General features: G+C 39.5%; 4 protein-coding genes across 4 annotated transcripts; all 4 read left to right on the forward strand.

The window, feature by feature from the left end:
• Positions 1-1443: 1443 nt before the first annotated feature.
• Positions 1444-4746, forward strand: PCOAH_00018740 (Mitochondrial carrier protein; the record flags this gene model as incomplete). The annotated part of the gene is made up of 1 exon (XM_020058683.1): positions 1444-4746. The coding sequence occupies one exon, from the start codon at positions 1444-1446 to the stop codon at positions 4744-4746; it is 3303 nt and encodes a 1100-aa protein (XP_019914261.1).
• A 2657-nt stretch (positions 4747-7403) lies between these two features.
• PCOAH_00018750 (Uncharacterized protein) lies at positions 7404-13936 on the forward strand (the record flags this gene model as incomplete). Its single annotated transcript, XM_020058684.1, has 3 exons — positions 7404-13277; positions 13419-13649; positions 13814-13936. 3 exons carry the CDS (start codon positions 7404-7406, stop codon positions 13934-13936), a joined length of 6228 nt encoding a protein of 2075 aa, XP_019913981.1.
• A 1314-nt stretch (positions 13937-15250) lies between these two features.
• PCOAH_00018760 (Uncharacterized protein) lies at positions 15251-16075 on the forward strand (the record flags this gene model as incomplete). Its single annotated transcript, XM_020058685.1, has 1 exon — positions 15251-16075. The coding sequence occupies one exon, from the start codon at positions 15251-15253 to the stop codon at positions 16073-16075; it is 825 nt and encodes a 274-aa protein (XP_019914048.1).
• A 1713-nt stretch (positions 16076-17788) lies between these two features.
• PCOAH_00018770 (E1-E2 ATPase/hydrolase) lies at positions 17789-21169 on the forward strand (the record flags this gene model as incomplete). Its single annotated transcript, XM_020058686.1, has 1 exon — positions 17789-21169. One exon carries the CDS (start codon positions 17789-17791, stop codon positions 21167-21169), a length of 3381 nt encoding a protein of 1126 aa, XP_019914159.1.
• Positions 21170-21216: the final 47 nt, after the last annotated feature.

Raw genomic sequence — 21216 nt, forward strand, 5'->3', positions numbered from 1 at the left:
ATGCGCAAAATGGTATGTAATCTTATTTCGATTTTACATTTTTTAACTATTTTACGTGAACTCGGTTTGCACATTTGTAATTTGTGAAAATATCTTTTCCGTCTCTCACGAAAAAGAGATATTAAAAGGGGGATTTTCCAAAGTGATGCTTAAAATAGGAGTGTAGATGCTAAATTTCCCTTTTTTGTGCGTTTGCTTTGCTTTGTTTTGCTTCGATTTGGTTTTTTTTTTTTTTTTTTTTTAATTATTTAAGCGGATTATTGTTGTGATTTAATTTTCACGCAAATGTGGATTTTTTTCTTATTTTTTTTTCATGCCCATATATTTTTTCACGCTTTGTATAAACATAATTTGCGCGTTTTCTTTAGCTTTCTTGTGATATGCACATTGCAGATACTTGTCGTTCAAGAATTTTCGTGAATTATATTTAGGAGCAACATACAAGCCTTTTGCATACATCGTGTACATGCGCCTGAATGCGCCTATTTTTACCAACTACCTTTTTGCGCATGGAGTAACCAGGAACCACGTGTTTATGATGCTATGCCTACGCTGAGATTTCCGTGCTAAAGCTTTGCATATATAACCCTTCAAGCGCAGAGTGACATGAAACAGTTTTAATTATTTTATGGGGATACATTTTTGTGCTGTAATTTTTCACGGGGGGCTAGCAAAAATCTCTAAGCACTTTGCTGCATATGTAATAATGCTACTTATTATGTATAGGCGCTTATATATTTATATAGATATAGGCTGCGTTAATTGCCTTTTTTTTTTTTTTTTTTTTTTTCCCTTTCCTTTCGTTCGACTTTTTTCTACTTTTTGAATTAACAACTAACTTCTGGCTTTTCACATTTGTTTGTTTGTTTTTTCTTCATTTATTTGTGCTTTTTTCTATTTTTTTTTTTTTTGTACTCTTTAATTAGCCAATTTTAAAAGCTGCAATTTTTCTTACCTCGCCACCATTTACCATTATATATATTGCTTCCTGCATATACTCGTAAAAATCTTCATGGTGAGTTAGCTGCACTTAAAAAAGCTTAGTTATTAGGATAAAAGCATTTTTGGTGCTGCAACCACATGTAATAGAATTTGTTCTAACATAACAAAGGGAAACTGAAGCAGATTTAAGGATCGATCTTTGCTTTTTGACATGTATATTGAGACATTTGCAACCTATATATTTTTTTTTTCTTAAAGACAACCGTGTTTCCTTTGTCCTTTGTAAGTAGAAGAGTAATGGGGTGGAGATAAATTGTGAGTGGATAGTGGCTCCTTTTCGTGTTAATAACGCGTACAATTTTTCGTGTTAAACCGGCAGAAGGTAATGGTAGATTGATTAGGAAAGAAGAAAAAAAAAATAGCAGTACTGAATAAAGGAAGCATCACCAATTGTGCAGCACTGGAGAGGCAACAAAAAATTGACAGGGAAGTAAAAGTAAGATGAACGAGCTATCCGTAAATGACGCCTTTGACGACATCGAAATTGAGTCTTTTGATTTTATTTGGGAAGAATGGGAAGAGTACAAGGGAGATGTGCCCCTATGGCAACATATATTCTGTGGAAGTATAGCAGGGCTGATGGAGCACGTTTTTATGTACCCGCTGGACACGATTAAAACGTATATACAAACGAACGATCGTCTGAAATGCGGGAGGAGGGCGTACGACAGGTGCAGCATGTACAGACAAAATGGTAACGGGAGCAATATCAACGACGTAGAGGCTCACAAAAGTGGTATGTATATTGATAAGAAAAAATTTTGCACGTCTAGAGGCTGTGATGGGTGTATTTATAAGAAGACATGTACTTATGAAAATTTTTGTAACATGAAGATGATGGCTGCGTTTAATAAAAAAGGTGTTTTCCATGCCAGCACACTTGGTGCTACATCAGATGGATTGAGAAAGAGTAAAAAAAATTTGAGACAATTTCTTTCGGGCGGTATAAATGTAGAACAGAGGGGCGTAGTGCCCCAGGTGGTGAATAAAAAATTTCAAGCGCGTAGATACCATAGTAGAATAATGAATAAAAACTTTCCTGCTGATAGTAGAAGTGTTAAGCAGGACAAGTGTGGTAGCGGTCAGTATAACCAGTTGGCCAAATTAAGAAAGTATCGAACATGCAATTTGTTCGATAAACCTCCTGGGGCTGTTGGTGATAGTCGGACGGTGGGAAGCTCCCAGAATATGAAAATCCATTCATTAAGTAGGAGTCCTATTAGGATGGGAAGGAATACCCTAAGCAGGGCTAGAAGCGGAGGAACTGTGCCAGCAATGCAAGAAATGAAAAACTTCCAAAGGTTTGGAATTACTTGCGACACATCTGCTAGTGCTACTAAGAAAGGGGAGTGTGGAGGCAGCACGAATAAGCTCACACGTAACAATCTTAAGGAGGGTGGTTGCCCCTCATCAGTTAATCGCACAGAAATTAATCCCTTGTCCGCAAAAAAAGTAACAGGGAGAATTATTTTCAAGAAAAGCAGCAACGGTGCATCCATGTGTGGGAGAAAAAGTCAGTACCATAAATATGGTGCAAATGGCGAAACAGTGAAAAATTGTAATCCTGCACGGTGGGGTTACATGGAAATGAAGCCACTTCTCCGCAAGGTGGGGGCAAATCACGTAATAAAAAGGAATGTAGGGGGGATGAAAAGGGTAAACAATGTTTTACTAAATGATCTTTTGGGAAAATGTACCCACGTAACCAGTAACAGAATTAGTAACACTCATTTGGTGCGTGTTAAGAACAGCGGTCTATCTTTCAGGAGGAGTTTAAAAGGTGGTGCTGTTCCCAGCACGGCGAATAAGCGATATGTGATAGGTGATTCTAACAAACTGAGCAAGAAAAGCAATTTCTCTTTTATTTTCTCGGAACAGAAATGCGCAAATAGTGGCAATACTGATTGTCGCAAGATGCCACAGTTAAGTAATTATTTGAAGCTGTTCCAAAGGACAAGTAAGAATGTCCAATTTGATCATTGCCTTCCCAGTGAGGCATTTAAAAAAAGTTATATGTTCCAAAGGTGTGAATGGAATTTTTTCACCCCCCTCTTGGAAAATATAAAAAAGGGTCTCCTCCCAACCAAGTGGTACAATGCTACTGAAAGCACATCAGTGTTATCTAATGGCAAAGCAGCGATAATGAGGAACGATGGTTTCAATTCTTACTACTCCTTGTTGCGAAACAATAACAACATATTTCGTAATAACCTATGTTATGTAACGAAGAGTTATATTTACAGAAACTTGTTTGACAGAAGTATCCACTCTTCTTCATGTAAAAATAATATTTACAAAAAGGGGAACTCCAATTTTAGCTACTCCAGGTTTAGCAGAAATGGAAAAAGCTTCAATTTTATGAGGAGCCTATTTCCAAATATGTCCAACGGTGTTAACATAGCGAAGCAAAACTGGAGTTTGATACGAAGCAATATTTCCAATCTGTACAAGGGGGTTAATGTGGTCGTGTTAGGATGCATTCCTGCGCATGCCTTGTATTTCTCCACATTTGAATATAGTAAGAAGTACTTTTCCAGTGTGTGCTCTAAGAATTTGCCCATGCAGGTGCGTGCCAGTGGGGGTAGTCGCGTAGAGGGGGGGAATCACCATCTTGATAGGAAGAAAACGGAGGGGGGAAACTACAAATTGGGAGACCTAAACTATTTTGGCATAGCCGTGTCAGGGTTTTTAGCAACCATTGCGCACGACTTGATTATCACCCCCATAGATACGCTAAAGCAGAGGCTGCAGTTAGGCATAAACAAAAATTCCATGGATTCGATAAAGATTTTAAGGGAGCATGGGATCAGGAGTTTATATTTGAGTTTGCCAATAACCCTGCTGATGAACATCCCCTACCAAATTATCATGATATGTACAAATGAAAAAATGAAGAAAGTTTACTTTGAGTATTTTTGCGGCATGAGTGGATTGGGTAGGAATAACAGCCAAGGCGCGTGCACCACGGGTGGGGGGACCGGTAAAAATTGCTCTGTTACAGGAGGACATACCAACGGCGAAGCAAAGGAAGAGAGTAAAAATACACCTACGGGTAGTGGTGCCTACCGTCTGCATAGTAGCGAAGCGGAAGGTTGCGAAGGAGGCGATTCTTCGGACAAGTCACTTAGCGGCAATAGTGACGAATTGATCAAGTTGTTCATTCAGCAGGACACAGATTCGGTGAATTATATGAGTAAAAGTCGCGGGCAAAAGTACGCACCAAATGGGGGAAAACAACCGAACGAGGAAATTTTATTTAAAAATGTAATCAACACATTAGAAAACAGTTCAATTAATGACCTTTCAGAAAAATATGACCATAAGATAGGCGACTCGTTTAACTTTACGGGGGCGAAATGCGATAATGTGCCATTGAGGAATAATATGTGGCTAGGAAACTACAATAATGATGATAATTTTAGGAAGAGGAGGAACGAGTTTTTTAACAAACCGTTTAATCATATTACATCCTATTTTGTGTGTGCAGGAATTGGTGGCGGAGTAGCCGCCGTGGTGACAAATCCACTAGACGTTATTAAGACGAGAATTCAGACGGAGTGCTTTAACGCAAAAGGTTTCAATTTTTATCGAGTAGTATCGAACTTGTATCATAAGGAGGGTTTCCGTTCCTTTTTCAAGGGATCCATGGCAAGAATGGCCCTGTGCATTCCTGCTTCGGCCATATCATGGGGGACGTACGAAACGATGAAGCGCTTTTTCAAGGTTAACCTCAATTCGGCGTAGCTACACTTCGCGTACCTTCACTTTGCGCAGTGTGTGACCAGATGAGTCTCCACCCGATCAGTTGGGTCCATCGTCATGCGCGCTAACTTTATTTTTGCTTTTTTTTTTTTTTTTTTTTTTTTTTTTTTTTTTTGGAACCATTTGATTTTTGGGCGAGGACATTTACACGTGTACCGCCATGTGCGTCTGCCTCGCCGCGTATATGTCAATAGTGTTCTCTATGCTCGCGTCCACATTAGCACGCGTGCATGGTTAAACACCTAATGGAAGGTACCCTTCCTACAGGTTTATGGCTAATGTTTTTTTAGTTTTTTCTTTTTCCCCATATTGCATATTTGCTAAGCGCGAATTCGTTATGCTGCTTAACTTAAAAGAATTAGAGAAAAGATTGAATACGTTTGCGAATTATCATTTACAGCTATGGAAAAAATGTTCCCACGTTGAACGGTACGAGTGAAGTAGTTTTTTGCACCTTGTGTTTAACCTGAATAAATGTCTGTTAAACGGTGATGTGGTGTGGGGAGGGTCTTGCTCTGCCCGTTCGCATTGCGACTCCTTTTGAATAAGCACAAGGGCAGAATGAAATCATTTGCCATAACGGTCGATGAAAATGTTTTCCAAGTGGACAAATGGGGGTGCACGAGTTGCCATAACTGGATGGGTTGAAAATTCGGCGTGGGTGAATATCCCAGGGGTGAACACTTTTTTATGTGTTTTCATGTCCAGTGGAACCATTTGTCCTATGTAATAAAATGCCGTTTATCAAATGATACTGGAAAGAAGAAGGCGAAATTCTTTAACACAGCCTCGCTCCACTGGTACATGTTGGAATTTTTTTTTTTAACTTGGTCACATTTTAATATATTCATTTCGCCATTCTTTTCGCATTTGTGCGTTTCAATTTTGTGGAATAAAATTTCCAGCTCTTTTAATGCAGACGAGATTTTCTCCCTCTGCAATTGTGGGGGCCCATGCACGTAAGCCCGTCCTGGATTGTCGCGCGGTGAGGCACACACCAAGCGGCACAAAAATGTAACATACTATTTACACGGAAAATGCGCCACTGAAAAAAAGGTCCTCTCGGTATAAGTATGTATATATATACGCTTGTGTATGAGTGTATAATATATGTACATATTTGTGTATGTATATTTTAATTTTTTCAGCTGGGGTTTTTCCTTTTCCATTTTTAATTTCTTCCATACGCTTGTGTTCCCGCGGGGAGTTTGTTCTCATTCTTATTTTATTTATTTTCACAAGTGCGCACGGAAGTTGCGCCCGTGCATACGTGAAATATACTCCGGCCATTTTATGCCCCTTTAGCGTGTCGTACATTTTTACAAATTCGCGCAGCTCGCATACTGTCACATATGTTACAGAATTTCATTTGTTTTGCGCTTCCTGAAACATGTAAGATAGCCTGGATTATTTACTTGCATTTTTTTTTTTTTGTCCCTACTTATATAATTGCAAGGACTTTTTTTGCGTTCAAATTTTTATTCTCCCCTTAAAGTAACTTATATATTAATACCGCGTAAAAAGCGGCTTTTTTTTTTTTTTTTTTTTTTTTTTTCCATTAAGAGAGTTTTTTATGTCATTTTTTTCCCCTTCGCCCACTTGAAATGACCGCCGATAAAAGTAGCGGCAAATGAATACAAGTGGGATGGCTAGCAAACTTGTAACTGTATAAAAGCAGAGCGTAAAGTTGCAGAACGTCCACGGGAGTACTGCTATGCGCGACATGCGTAAGTACACGTGTACGGATGGATGAATGTACGTGCGCAGCGTTCATTTGTTTACTTGTTCATTTGTACAATTATACAGTTGCGCCTTTGCATAGTGCCACCAACAGGTGAGATATAAGAACTTACCTGGCTGCAATAATGGCCGATTGACTCGTGGAGAAAGGCACTAGCATATTTTATTTTTCATTTAATTTTTTTTTTTGTTTTCATGAACTCTGGAGAGAACAAATGTCTCCTTATTGCTCGGAAAATTGCACAAGTTACGCATGCGTATTTTCCCCAAAATAAGGGATAAAAGGGCGTGACTGTGGGTTGTGTCGCAGTGAGAAAAATTTGATCAACCCAGGAAATGTGCACATAACATAACTGCATATATATGTATGTGTGTGTGTGCTTACCCGTTTTTGCATATACATACATGCATGCGGGTCATTTCCTCGTTCGCATTAAAACTTGCGAAGATGCCTCTGTTCATGACCCGACTGCAGCGGTTACATGATCAGATGTGATCATTTAATTTTTCAGCCTGTTCCGAATTGGCTGAAAGTTCGATCGTTTTGGGGAGGCAGGTTTTCCACAGGTAGGCATTCCTGCGTTAGTGGAAGCACTCACCCAGAGCGGTAAAACCCGTGTTGTGTGTGCATCAGTATAGTGACGTGTGAATATGTCCATATTCAAGTGACACGTGGTATTCGTAATAAGCACATCGAGAGTTCCACGTTAATGTGAAACGTTCAAGGTGCAGCCGTTTGAGCCACAGTTGTGAAGCATATGTTCAGTCAGGAAAAGAGGACTGCATATGAACAGAAATAAAGAAAAAGGGAAAATAAAAATTTTTATTAGAATAATTGTGGCATTCCTCTTTTTTTCACCACAAAAATATTTATTTCCTTTTTATAATATTGGACAACTATGTATATGCAGAACTCCTCGTCGAATAACCTCTTTGGATCATTTAACAACCAAGGGAACAATGCGAATAAGGGGATTTTTGGAAATGCAAACGTCCAGCCCAACTTAGGGAACACGGATCACTCGTCCATTTTTGGAGTTTCGAAAACACCGCAATCGAACAATGCGCTGGTGAATAAGAATCTGTTTAATATGAACACGAGCTCCAGTGGATTAGGCGCAAATAAAGGGCTCTACGACAATATGAATACGCAGTCCAATTTAGGTAACAAAAATATATTTGGGGGGTCAAGTGTAGGAAATAGTGCCAATCAAGGAAATATGGGAGGAAATAATTTATTCATGAATTCAAGTAATCAGAATAGCTTAGGCATGAAGAATATTTTTGGAGGAACAACCAGTTTAAATGCTCCAGGAACGAACTTATCCAATAAAGGGATTTTTGGAGGCATGCAACAGAATAATCAGAGCCCTGCTTCATCGTCAAGTAACCTTTTTGGCAATTTATCGTCTAATCAGGCCAGTTCTGGAAATATGTTTGGAAATTTATCCTCTGCTAATCAGAATAAGGGAAGTAGTTTATTTGGCACATCGGCTCAGTCTAATCAAACAGCAGGAAGTAACATGTTTGGGAATGCATCCCCCATGGGGCAAAATAAGGGGGGCGGTCTTTTTGGAGCGCTACAATCTTCCACTCAGGGTAATACAAGTAGTAGCATGTTTGGAGGCGCTACCGGTGCCATGAGCCAAAATAAAGGAAGCACCACCCTATTCGGGGGGATGTCCGGCAGCACACCAACCAGTGCAGCATCTGGAAATCTCTTCGGAAATGCTTCTTCCATGAACCAGAACAAACCGGGTGGTGGGCTCTTTGGAGCGTTGCAAACGTCTAATCAGGGTAATACAAGTAGTAGCATGTTTGGAGGTGCTACCAGTGCGATGAGCCAAAATAAGGGAACCAGCCTATTTGGTGGGTCCTTTGGGACGGCTAATCAAGGATCCACACAGAGTAACATGTTTGGGAATGCATCTCCCATGGGGCAAAATAAGGGAGGCGGTCTCTTTGGAGCATTGCAATCTTCCACTCAGGGTAATACAAGTAGTAGCATGTTTGGGGGCGCTACCGGTGCCATGAGCCAAAATAAAGGAAGCACCACCCTATTCGGGGGGATGTCCGGCAGCACACCAACCAGTGCAGCATCTGGAAATCTCTTCGGAAATGCTTCTTCCATGAACCAGAACAAACCGGGTGGAGTTTTCGGAAATTTACAATCGCCCAGCCAAAGCACAACAGGTAGCAGTAACATGTTTGGCAGCTTGGGAGTCAGTCAGGCAAAGCCAGCCACGGGTGGAAACCTCTTTGGAGGAATGTCGTCAACCCCGGGAACGAGTGCAACTACTGGTACGGGTAGTAACCTCTTCGGGAGCACAGTGCAGGGTAGCCAAAATAAAACGGGTAGTAACATTTTTGGCACAATGTCAGGAGGAACACAAGCTGGAAGTAGCAGTAGCCTCTTCGGTGCAACAACTTCGACCAGTACCCCTATGGGAGGTAGTAATGTGTTTTCATCTTCCATGACAACGCCATCGAGCCAAAATAAATTTAATAGCATATTTGGACAGGTTGGAACAGCTGGTCAGAGTACATCTGTCGGTTCTGCTGCCACGGGAATTTCTTCCACGCCAGGATTAGGAGGAGCAACGCAAAGTGGTAGCACGAGTAATATATTTGGAAGCGTATCAACAGGTACGAATTTCGGTGGAGTGGGTGACAGTAAAAATATATTTGGAACATCGTCTGGTTTTTCGTTGGGCTCTGGGAATACCGGTGCGACTTCCACCCCTGGAGTTGGAGGAGTGGGAACCGGGTTAAGCACAGGAGGAGTTGGACTGGGTATGGGATCCAGTTTGGGAACGACCCTGGGGACAAGTGTGGGCACCAACATGGGTTCAAATTTGGGATCAAACCTGGGTTCCAATTTGACATCAAATATGAATGCGAATTTAAACCTGGGGGTAGGTTCCGGTACCGGCACTGGAGCTAATACCAGCGGGTCGTCGAGCATATTTGGTGGTTTAGGCGGATTAAACTCCAATTTGGGTGCCAACACAATGACAGGTAGTAGTGGTTTGGGTCAGGGAATAAGCACAAGTGGATCAGGTGGAGCGTCAACCAGCTTGTTCTTGGGAAATAAAAATATGGGGGCTAATAATAATACGTTGATGGGCACGCAGAATAATCTGCTGTTGGGCGAAAAAGGAAAAGCAACCAGTTTCCTGACACAAGAATTTAAAAGTGATCAAAAGGACGAATTGGCTGGTAGTAAGGACAATTTGGACAAGTCAGTAGAAGAGTTAACTATTATAAAAAAGCAGGAAGGCCTTTTCGATGAGGCCTATGAAGATGATGAGGTGTTTAGTGAAAAGGAATCAGAAGGGACTTTTTACAATTATATTAATTTAATAATAAATGATAATATAAACGATATACAGAAGACAACGTTTTCTTTATTGAATGATCATGATTCGTTAATGTGGGATAATTTTAAAAGTAATATTTTTAAAAATTTTGTGGATTATTTGGTGAATTTTAAGCAGAAAAAAAATCAAAAGGTTGTTAAGAGTAATGTGTTAGATTTAGATCAACATGAGTTTCAAATTTTAATTTGGCTATACAATGTGAACGCTTACAAAGTGGATTTTATTCCCTTTAAAAGTTTTTACTACTTACTGTTAAGTGACACGAATTTAAATTATTCCAAAATTTTTATCGGAAATGTGGACAAGAATTTATTTCCTGGAAGCTTTGTTGAAGTGAATGACCATTATTATATGAACTCGAAGAACCACTTCTTCAAATCTCAGATAAGTAAGTACCAGGAGAGTGACGCTGTGTCAAATCGGGATAGGAGGCGAGGCAAAAGAAAAGGGACAAACACGACAAATGTAAATGCCCTAGATGTGGACTCCATTTATAAGCAAGTTTTGAAAGACATTCTGAATAGTTTGTTAAATATGAATTTGTCTATAACGAAGGAAAATATAAAAAGGAGGGAAAAGGAGGAGTACTACGAAAACGGGGATAACAACAACAATAATGGTAATAGCAATGGTAATGGTAACAACAACGGTAAGGATAAGTTAAATTGTGGCTCCAACTATACCTATGAGAATTTGCTGTTGAACTATCTGTTCGGGACGCTGCAACATTTGCATGACAAGTTTTACAAAATCGAAATAAGCAATTATGTTGCCAAGGATTTAAACCAGATTGATGAATATTTTGTGGACTCCAAGTCGAACGCCATTTTTTCCTACTGTTATGATAATTTTTATAAGAATGAAATGGACAAGGAAAACTGCACTATCCATTTTTTCTTCTACCTGGTTAACATAATGTTTCGGTGTGGAAATTACTTGGGGCTAATCCAGATAATCAAGGGGGAGGAATTTGTTAAAAATTTAAGCATTGACAGTTACCTGTACGACTTTGTAATATTACTGATAAGAATTTTATTTTTAATTTACAATAAAACGAATGAGATAAGCATTTTCGAGAATATGAAGGTGGATTTTGACTGCACAGACATTTTTAAAAAAAAAATCAACATGTCTGTGTTGATTAATTTTTTCCACTCCATTATTTACCTCTGCGTTAACAACATTTATGCGTACGATTTGCTGTGTGTGTTGTTTTCTGACATTTTTTACAAAAAAGGGGCTATGTACACAAATCGGGATAAGAAAATGGAGATGAAAAATATTTTTCATTACACCGAGGGGAAGAGCCCCAGCTATGAGAGCAACCGTCACGAGGATGACGAGGAGGATGATCATCATCATGATGATCGTCGTATCAGACTGAGCAGAAATGACTACAACAGACAGGGTGGTCATTATAAGGGCAGAGGGTACGATGGGGAAGAGGGAGCATCTCCAGGGAAGGATCCCATGAGGGGAAGACGGGCAGAACAAAGATCCAAAAGTCAATACAATGACGACTACTATGGTGATTATGGTGATCTCCCCTATGGTGATGATCCGTATGACAACTACTATGGTGAGGGTTACGTGGGCCCCCCAAGGAACGGCAGTCGAGGTAGTAGGCATCCAAGTAACCATCGCAACGGAGGGAGAAGACACCCCAACGATGACCTCATCGATGATGAAGGAAGAAATAGCAGACGTAGAAGTCGAAGTAGGGGCGATGCTAATAGTAACAGGAACAGCCACTCGATGAGGGGCTACTTCAGCAGCGATGAGAACAGCAACAACGAAAGAGGAAGGAAAGGGAAAAAAGGCAAAAATAATAAAACCTTCTTCTTTGATATGTTTACAAATATGCTTCAGAAGCCGAAGAAGTCGCAGGAGGATGAATTTGGAAACATTGAAATAAATGAAGAGATGGAGGAAAGAATGAAGAGAGAATCGGAACACATATGTTACATTGAATCTTTGGGAATCACCAACAAGTATGGCTACAATTTTGAGTACTGCAATATTGAGACGAGTATATGGATCGAGTTGACTTTGTTTCTTTCGAAGAACTTTGATTTGTATGGAAGTAAATTTCAGGAAAACTTTGACGTCATGGATACGAACTTAAGTTTTTACAATTACGATGATGATAATAATGCAATTTTAAATGACACAAAATTTAGGAGGGAGAAAATAAACAGCAAAATTGAAAAGTTATTTATTTGCATATCGCACTGTATTGTCAACGAAAATAAAGAATTTTTTTCCATCTGTTCGAAGCTTAAGGTGGATGAAGTTATTAATAATTTTATTGTAGTAGATGGGAAGATAGCAGAAAAGGTTAAGGGGAACATATCAAAAATTTTAAAAAATAATTTCGTTCTCTACATTAAGCTATTTTACTACCTCCTGTTGGTGGGAAATATTTACACGACCGTTGCGTTTTTATCCTGTATATCGAATAACGTCCAGAGGATCCTCCTAGTGCTGACCATATTTTTGCACAAAAATAATATCTTCGAGAATGAGAAATTGAATAATATAAAACTAAAGACGTTACAATTTTTGAAGTTAAAAAATGAAAGCGACTCATTTTTGGACAATTCCATGAATGGTATTAATGACGAAGTTTCCTCTGCCGCCGCAGCGGTGGAAGCCACGGAAATTGTGGCTACCTCTGTAGCAGACAGAATGAATTTAATTAACCTGAGTTTGAATAGTAGTGACCTCCCCTATGACCATTTTGTACTTCGAAATAATAACATAAATATTTTGTTAAAAATAACATATTTGCTTAATTTGAAGACCAGTTTAAGTATAAAACTGTTGAAGAGCATTGTGCAGGAAAATCAAGATATCCTCCTGCACGAGAGTGTAATTGGGCATATAAATAACGATGGGAATATACTTTATGGCAAATTACATGACTTTCTCTTTTTATTTAAAAATAAAGTAAAAATGAGAAAGGACGTAAAATGTTTCTTCCTCATGTACTACGTTTTGTACAAGAAGAAACTTTTTCATAATAGTAAATTATGTAAACATAAAAATGAGAATGACGAAGAGTACCATTACAAGTGCAGAAATTTTAAGTATGTGCAGAGCAAGAATATTAACACGCTGAATAAGATATCCTTGGATAATTCCATTATTAGTGTTCATTGCTCCATTTTGTATAAGATTTCTCAGTTTTATGCCATCCTGGCGTACTTTGCAAATCAGCGGAAGAACTATATCATTTCTTTCATCTGCTACTACATCTTGAAGGACGAGCAGAGCGCCATAAATTCTTTAATTAGAATTTACAACGACGAGCTGATCTACTACTACCACAACAACGAGCGGGAGTACGTCTACATTCGCAAGTGCGCCTTCCGCTTTTATCACTTGGCCAAGGTAGGCAGGACAATAACAGGGATTGTAACCGTGTAGCCATCTCGATGGCGAATCAGCGAATCGTGTGTGCGTATACGATGAGCACTGCAGTTGCGTTGTTCCGTTTGTACATTTTTGTGATATACTTCCCCCCACCTGCAGAACATGTGGCCCTCAAACGTCAAGCTCGAATCAATTGAAAACAAGTCATACCTAATCCTGAGCATTCTGTTCATGAAGAGGAAGATGTTCGAAGAGGCCTTTATAATCTTCTCATCCAGCCTGATCCCGGATAACATGCTGGAGAAGCTCTCCACGGCAGATTACTACAACATTGATTTGTCTTCCAACTTTTTGATGACGCTGAGGGAGTTGTGTCGACAGAACTATCAGGTACGGATGGAAGGAGGTTTTTCCTCCGAGGGGGTGGAATATTTGAGTGGATTGCTTATGTGTTGAAAATGGGGTCGTAAAATTTGTGCGTCTATTACCACCGAAATGTGTTCCGCACAACTGTTCATAACTCCGCCTAATGCCATTCCCCCCCACACTTGCAGATAAACGAACTGGTAGGACAGACCACCCTTCACGCCGTTGTTAAGTTTTTGCTGCCCATCAAGGACAAGTTGGATGCACAAGTTGTGGAGAGCATCAATTATCTCAGCACATTAAGCTATTAAAGTGAAAACACGCATATTTGCTTTGTTTTGTTTCTTTTTGGCATATACAATATTGTATTTTTTTTTTTTTTTTTTTTTTTAACAATCCATTACATGCTTGCAAATTGCAATATTTGACTTGGTAAAAGGAGTATTTGCACCGAGTACATTTATATGTGAACATGTGCCCGTGTGCGTGTCCGTTGAAATATCCCCATAACGGGTTGACCGATACGTTTGCACATGTCACCGTGCACAGTGTACCTTGGTACAACCAGCGGAATACATTACAATTTCCTTTCCTACCAAATTGTTTAATAACCCACATTTGTATCCTCTTCATGATAATTGCCTTTTTTCATTTTTAAAAACAGTGAAAAGATATATACTAAGGATTAATGTTCATATATCTTATCACGAAAGGGTGAGTTCATTCTTTAAGGAACCAAAAAGATTTTTCCCCTTTTGTTCATTTTTCCCTTGAAAAAGCGTCATTTTGGAAGAATCGAAACAACTCACTAAGGTGTATAGTATAGGCTAAGAGCACAGGTAAACATGCGAATGCCCCAGTTTGTGAAATAAAATAGGGGGACTTATAAACTAGTGGAGAGACGATATTAAAGCGGGTTCCCTTAAATATGCTTTCTACAAAATGGAAGGGAATAGGACGCGCAATTTTACACGGCGTGTAGTGCAAATCCGGGGTGGAAAAGGTTCAAAGGAAAAAAATGCTATACCTTTATGTGCATACAATACAGTGTAGGGGTACACGGGGCATAATAGCGCATACGACTAAGTTGTACATTTGTAAATCTTCACTATAAACTCCATAATCCTCTTCACATGCTATGCATATGCGATGCTGTTCATGTTCTGAATGGTTCGCAGCGCGTTCTTGCGTCAATTTTTTTTTTTTTTTTTTCGAGTTTCCTCACTCCTTTTCTGTTGGCACAACTCCCGTTTAAAGCCCATATAGAAAGTATTAACAAAAAATATTTTGGGGAGCATTTTTTTCGTTTCTGTGTTGCGTACATGTTTGCGCAAGTGGGCCCCACGTTTCGCAAAGTTTTCACATTTTCGCATTTGCTCACTTTCGCACATTTGGGCGTATCACCTTTGTGGGCGCATTTTCCATATGCAAAGCACGCTGGAAAATAAAGGCTTGTATGCACGCCAGCGTAAACTGAAGAGGGAAGTATTGATTCACGACATGTTTGGCATGTAAACTTGAAAGGGCCCCTGTGGTTGCTGCTTGTTACGGCTTCTGCTGCATCTGTCATGTTTGCAGTGCCCCTTTCCCTCCCCCTCCTACTATGCCACTAGAACGAAGCAAAAATGATTAAGATGATCAAAGTAGTATGTTTATGGAAGCGGGATCAACTCCGCATGAGTGGCAAATTCACAGCTGCATTGTTAGGCAAGAGGTACAGCACAGCGAAGACCAACAACGTCGTCACACCTGTTGACAGCAAGTACATTTATAATGTGTATAAATTGGATAACACCTACTACAACAACTTAAAGGTAATAAACAGCTACGATGAGTACCACGATTTGGTTGTAAAAAATGAGTACTTTAAGGATTACGCCAAATTGCAAGACAAGTTTAATGGTGAAGAAATGTGGGATAATAATGAGGAGCATTTAGAGGACGGATTTAAACCCTCTATGGAAGAAAGGAAGGACGCCGTGAGAACCAATTTAGGAAAAATGAAGGAGGAAACTGAATGCACAAATGTCATTACGTCGACAGACTTGCAGGTCCTATATTTTGGAAGCTATGAAAATAATATTAGTGTTCTTTTATTTGAAAAATTTAAAAGTATTATCGAAAAAAATAAAAAGTTACAATTTTTTTTCCTGGATGTTAATGTCTGTCCACAGTGTTCTTACAATTGCGACGTCACCTATGTGCCATGCGTTTGTTTAATATATAAAAATCATTTGTTTAGAAAAAAATTAGAGATAAATTATGAAAATCCCATCGATGAGAAGTACCTGGACGAGTACTTAAGTACTGTGCAGAAGAGCATAGATTCGTTCCACAAGTACAACAATAAGTTTATTTACAAGTTGAAGAAGCAGAGCAATTACCTGAACACGAAATATATAGATGTCGATAACCAGAACATCCACAAGGAGAATTGGAACACCTTCTAGCGTGTTTCGCTGCATCTGCGTTGTTACGTATGTGTTAGTACATGTGCGCCACGTTTAATACACACACCTGTGGATATGTGCTCCGTTGTGAAATAGTTCCTCCCCTTGTGGGTATTTTTTTTTTTTTTTTTGCGACGTGCCTTTATTCGTTACGACCTGTTCTTAACCGAGGTGAATCAGGCTGCCTCGATTTTTTTCCCCCCACTGAAGTTATCGTGGTTGAATTTTCACAAATTGCGTAAATGCCTTTTTCATCTAACTGAAGTTTTCCCCTTTGAGGAACGAAACGTGGAAAAGTGCCCCACGTTGTTATAAGTTACGCTTGTAGAGTCATGAAAATGTTTGCCCATATGTACATGCATATACACATATACATATAACGCTTTATAGGAATTTTTATTCCTGAACAAAACATCCAATCTAGCTAGCTGATCGGTGAGGTACATACCAATTAGTGCGCAACTAAAAAGGTGCTTTTCAAATTTTGCAATTCTATTGCGAAGGGGTAAAGCGTGCTAGCAAAAAAAAAAGTAAAAAATAAATAAAGGTAAAAAATGTGCCAGAAAAAAATGTCGAATAACGTTGTGGATGCGCATAATTTTTAAGTTTGCATTGGGGACCGGGTCCTTTTATGCACTTGAAAAAAATGCACTCCCCGGCTTTTTTAGGACCTTGGTGACCACGTTTTTTAGCTTTCTTTTGACAGTGTGTTATTCATTCTTGAATCTATGGCGCGAGGTTATTTTTCGCTCACCTTTGTATTTGGAGTTTTTCGTTTCTGTTAATTTTGCATCACCGCAAATTTTTTTTCGCCATTTATATGTATGCACGCGAAATGTACGATGGTAAATACGCATCTGTAAGAATATGCCCTAGCGCGATTGTACAAGCATACACGCGGATGTACGCTTAAAATATGTACCTTCTTTGCGTGCGGCCCTAGGTCCTCTCAGCACTATTTGAAGAGTATAGTAGCTGGCTGTTGGAGCAATAGCAACGAAGCACGCCTGGTGAACGCTACACAAATTGGAGCAAACTTAGTAGGTTATACTTACCTACACAATTGTACGCAGTTTTTCTTTCCTTTTTAAATTCATTTTATATGGCTATTTTTCACGCCCCTGATTGAGTAATAATTAGACCTATTCTTTGCGTATAAATTGTTGTCCTGATGTAGGTATACCCTTGGTAATGTTTACACGTACCACATTAAGACTTGCTGACATTTTTATGCCTTTTTAAAAGACGCTTATTTTGTAGTTAAAATTCGTTTGCGTGTGTAATTCCTTTCCCCCCCTTTTTTTTTTTATGCGTTCTTTTTAACTAACACGGGGGGGAGGTGCATAGTTTATTATTTAATAGTTTTGTTGAGGAGGCTTTGCAGCCCTTGTATGCACATATATGGTCGCACGAATTGTGAGAATATCAATTTATATGCGCTTATCGAACTGTGCCGCGTTATATACCCGAGAAGGGGAAAAAGAAGTGACAAAAAAGGGAGCGTAAAAAATGCCACAATAAGGGCCATAGTAAGTTACTTAAGAAGCCAATGATAATATTTTCAAAATGTCCCATGATCCCTAAAGTCACTTTACTAATTTGATTATATGCCTAACATAGTTTAGCACACTCCTTACGTTCCTTTTTTTTTTGTCCCATTTTATTGTGTGTGCCACCCGTTTATGAACACCCCATGAGCATACCCTTTGCACAATGGCAAAAAGTGTTTTGCTCCTTAGTAACATAAACAGTAGTGTGAAAAGTAAGATAACTTCTTTGCACATAGAAGAGGTAGATGGGGTAGAGGAGGTCACTTTCGACGAGAACTCTGCTTCCATATTGTTCAATGACAGTATAATTGATGCGAACAGGTTAGTAGCAATTATAAACAGTAGCAAAAATATGGATGGAGAGTTCCAAGAGGAAGATAAAGTAGAAAAGGACAACACACTGAACGAATTCGTTCATGGTGAAAATGTCGAAGATGTAAACACGTTTACTTTTTATCCGAAGGGAAAGAAGACAAAAGGTAATCACCACAATAGTTATGCTAAAAATATCAATTTGGGAAAAAATATGGATGAAGGGGTGAACTCGAGGGGGATACCCGATGGGGATGGATATGTGACTTTAGAAAATGCATTTGGCGTTGGTGAAGGCGTTGATAAGCACGTTCACGGTGGTGACAGTGGTGAAAATTTGGGGCATGAAAAAATAAGCCGACAGTTTAGCAGTGGATATGCCGGGAGTTACTGTGAAGAGGGGTATCAAGAAATTTATAGGAAGGGCATGGATGATGGGCTAGGTGACGGATTTGGTGGTAATGTGCATGATATGCAGACCGGTCAGTGTCCTGGTGAGCGCCCTGCTAACGTTACGGATAACATCTTGAGGGATGCTCATAACGGAAGAGGAGGCAAAAATGCGCATGCGGCCAACAAGGCAGAAGTGGAAGGTGAACACGGAAGTGATAAAAACCCCCTCCATAGCGAAAACTTCAATACCCTCCAGTCGGTTACCCAAACCAAAAGGAGCAAGCAGCATGGTAAGAAGCAGGAGATGGACCAATCGAACCGTCAATGCGCAAGGAAGGACGGGTGCAAGGAGGCACAGTTACGTAAGGGAGATTCACTCCAAAGTGAAAGAAGCCGAAGAGGAAACATCTTCCAAGATTACGAAACGTACAGAGGGAAAAAAGAAAATATATACATTTGCGAATTGAGAATTTACAACATGACCTGTGACAATTGTGGAAATAAAATTATCAAATTTTTAAAAGACAAAAATTTAATCATGGATGGAAATAGTTTCGCAACAGATAGTAAAGTCAAGTTAAAGTTGAACGTGTCTTCTGAGGGGGATTCTTATAACCCCAGCATCGGTTTCAACTACCAAGGTAGCGATAACAATAGTGTAAAAAATTTTGTGAACAAAATAATGAATGAAATAAAGGACAGCGGATTTAATAACGACTTGATAGATTTGTACAAGGATGAAGATAACCAAAGTAACGGCATCCTCTTTGACATAACTTTGTATGTATTTAGGGACGACGTGATTAAGGCCTATGACTTGTTGAAAAATATGAAGGGAATTAAAAATGTAGAATATGATGTGCGGCATGAGTATGTCTACATTTTGTATAACCCAGATGTGGTCGGAATTAGGTTCATTTTGGAATGCTTAAAAAAGAAGAAAAATATCGACGCTTACTATGATGAAGATAAGGAAAAATTTTTTAGAAGCACAAAAAATAACGAAATGAATAATTCTCGTAAATTAATTGAACTTTTGTGTTGCTTTTTTTTGAGCATTGTCATTATAGTGCTTAATAATTACCAAATGAATATGGGTTCAATGAATGGCTTCTACTCCTATGGTAATTACAAGAATTACGTGAATATGCTTAATTTTTTCAACTTCAAAAATGGGAAAGGTGATTTTGGGGGGGAGAACAATTTTTCCTTCGGTCCCTCTTTCACCGAACGGTATTTTCCACATGGGGAAGAGGAGGGAATGACCACGACGGGTGGAAGTGCATCTACACGCGTTTTCACTTCCGATGTGGAGGGCAACTCTAGAAAGGGGAAGTTCCAGGAGGTTGCACCAAGTGATGGGAAGGAAGGCAAGGGGGAAGACAACTCGACCATCGTGAACCCCGAAAACATAAATGTTAGGATGGCTCAGGGTAAAGAAGTTGGTAAGGGGGTGGACCATTTGGAGGAAGGGGCCGCAGAAGTGGAAGATGGAGAAGGACTCCACGCTGCAGATGACAAATCTGGAGAGAAAAACACGAAGGCGAAACAAACGAAAGAACGCGGGAAGGATAGATTATTCCCGTCTGACAAAATACAATTAAAAACATATGAGGAAAATGGTGTGAATGATGAGGAAGGAGTGGAGGATGCCGTGGGAAAGAAGGCGCACACTTCGAAGAAGATTATTCCGAACTCTAACTACTTTCAGAAGGCGTCTTCAAATGGTGGACATATTAAGAAGGGGAGTATGACCGAGATTGGCGAGGTGGATTTTTTGTTTGACTTTCGACGGGATGACAAGCAGAAAGAAGAGGTAAATGGAGGAAAACGTGCAGGAACGTCTAACGATGTAGCAGCGTCCGCTGAAGGGGCTGTTCTCAGGAAGGACCCTCATCCCAGGGGAGAATCCGTTGCACATTTTCATGCCCGCTTCAGCAGAGGTGCAAGCGCAAAGGGGAAGACCGTAAATTCGGGAAAAGAAGTGAAAATGGAATCGGCCCAAGAGGGAAACATTAAAGAAGAGGAAGAAGAACAAAGTGGTAAAATGGCAAAAGGGAGTACCAAGGAGGAACAATTATTAAAAAGGGAATCCATTTTTTATGAGAACAATTTAAACAGTAGTATGGCCAATACGTCGTCAAGCACGTATCTGGACAATAAAATATTTGGAAACCTGCCGCTCAGGTTATTCTTTATTTTTTTGCTAAGCTCCATTGTTTACCTTTATTTCGGATTTCATTTTGTTTTAAATGGATACAAGAATTTTAAGAATGGAATAATAAGCATGAACGTTTTAATATCCATCAGTTCCTCGTTTTCCTACTTTTACTCCCTGCTGCTTTTGCTCTTCTGTTTGTTTTTTTCTGTTGACATGGACGGAATTCCACTCTACTTCGACTCGTCCGCTTTGCTAATATGTATAATGAAATTAGGGTTCGAAATTGAAAACTTCTTAGTCAGTTTTACGAAAAAGAAAATAGAAGATTTGTATGAGAGGAACACCAATCAAGTATACATCCTGGAGAAGAGGAATGACAAAACGGAAGATACCCAGTTAAAGAAGCAGATAAGTAATTGTACGGTTAGCAGTTTGCAAAATGGGAAAGACAATGGGGCAGCACTTTGTCATAGCAACTCGAGTGACAATCGAAATGTGTCCCACAGTGGACATGGATATATGTCTCCTGTTGGAAGTAGTGCACTGTCTGACCTTTGCAAAAATAGTTCTCAGTTTTCAAAGGGAGAGTTTAAGATAGAGGAAGGAATGGGTGGAGGAGCAGGAGATGATTCCCCCAGCAAGAGGCAGATCCTCCCCCCCATGAACGAAAAGGAGTAGATATAAACAAAATATTGTGTGAAGGCAAAAAGATTAATATAAATGAT

The sequence above is a fragment of the Plasmodium coatneyi genome, chromosome 7 (assembly GCF_001680005.1).
Source record: "Plasmodium coatneyi strain Hackeri chromosome 7, complete sequence".
NCBI lineage: Eukaryota > Apicomplexa > Aconoidasida > Haemosporida > Plasmodiidae > Plasmodium > Plasmodium coatneyi.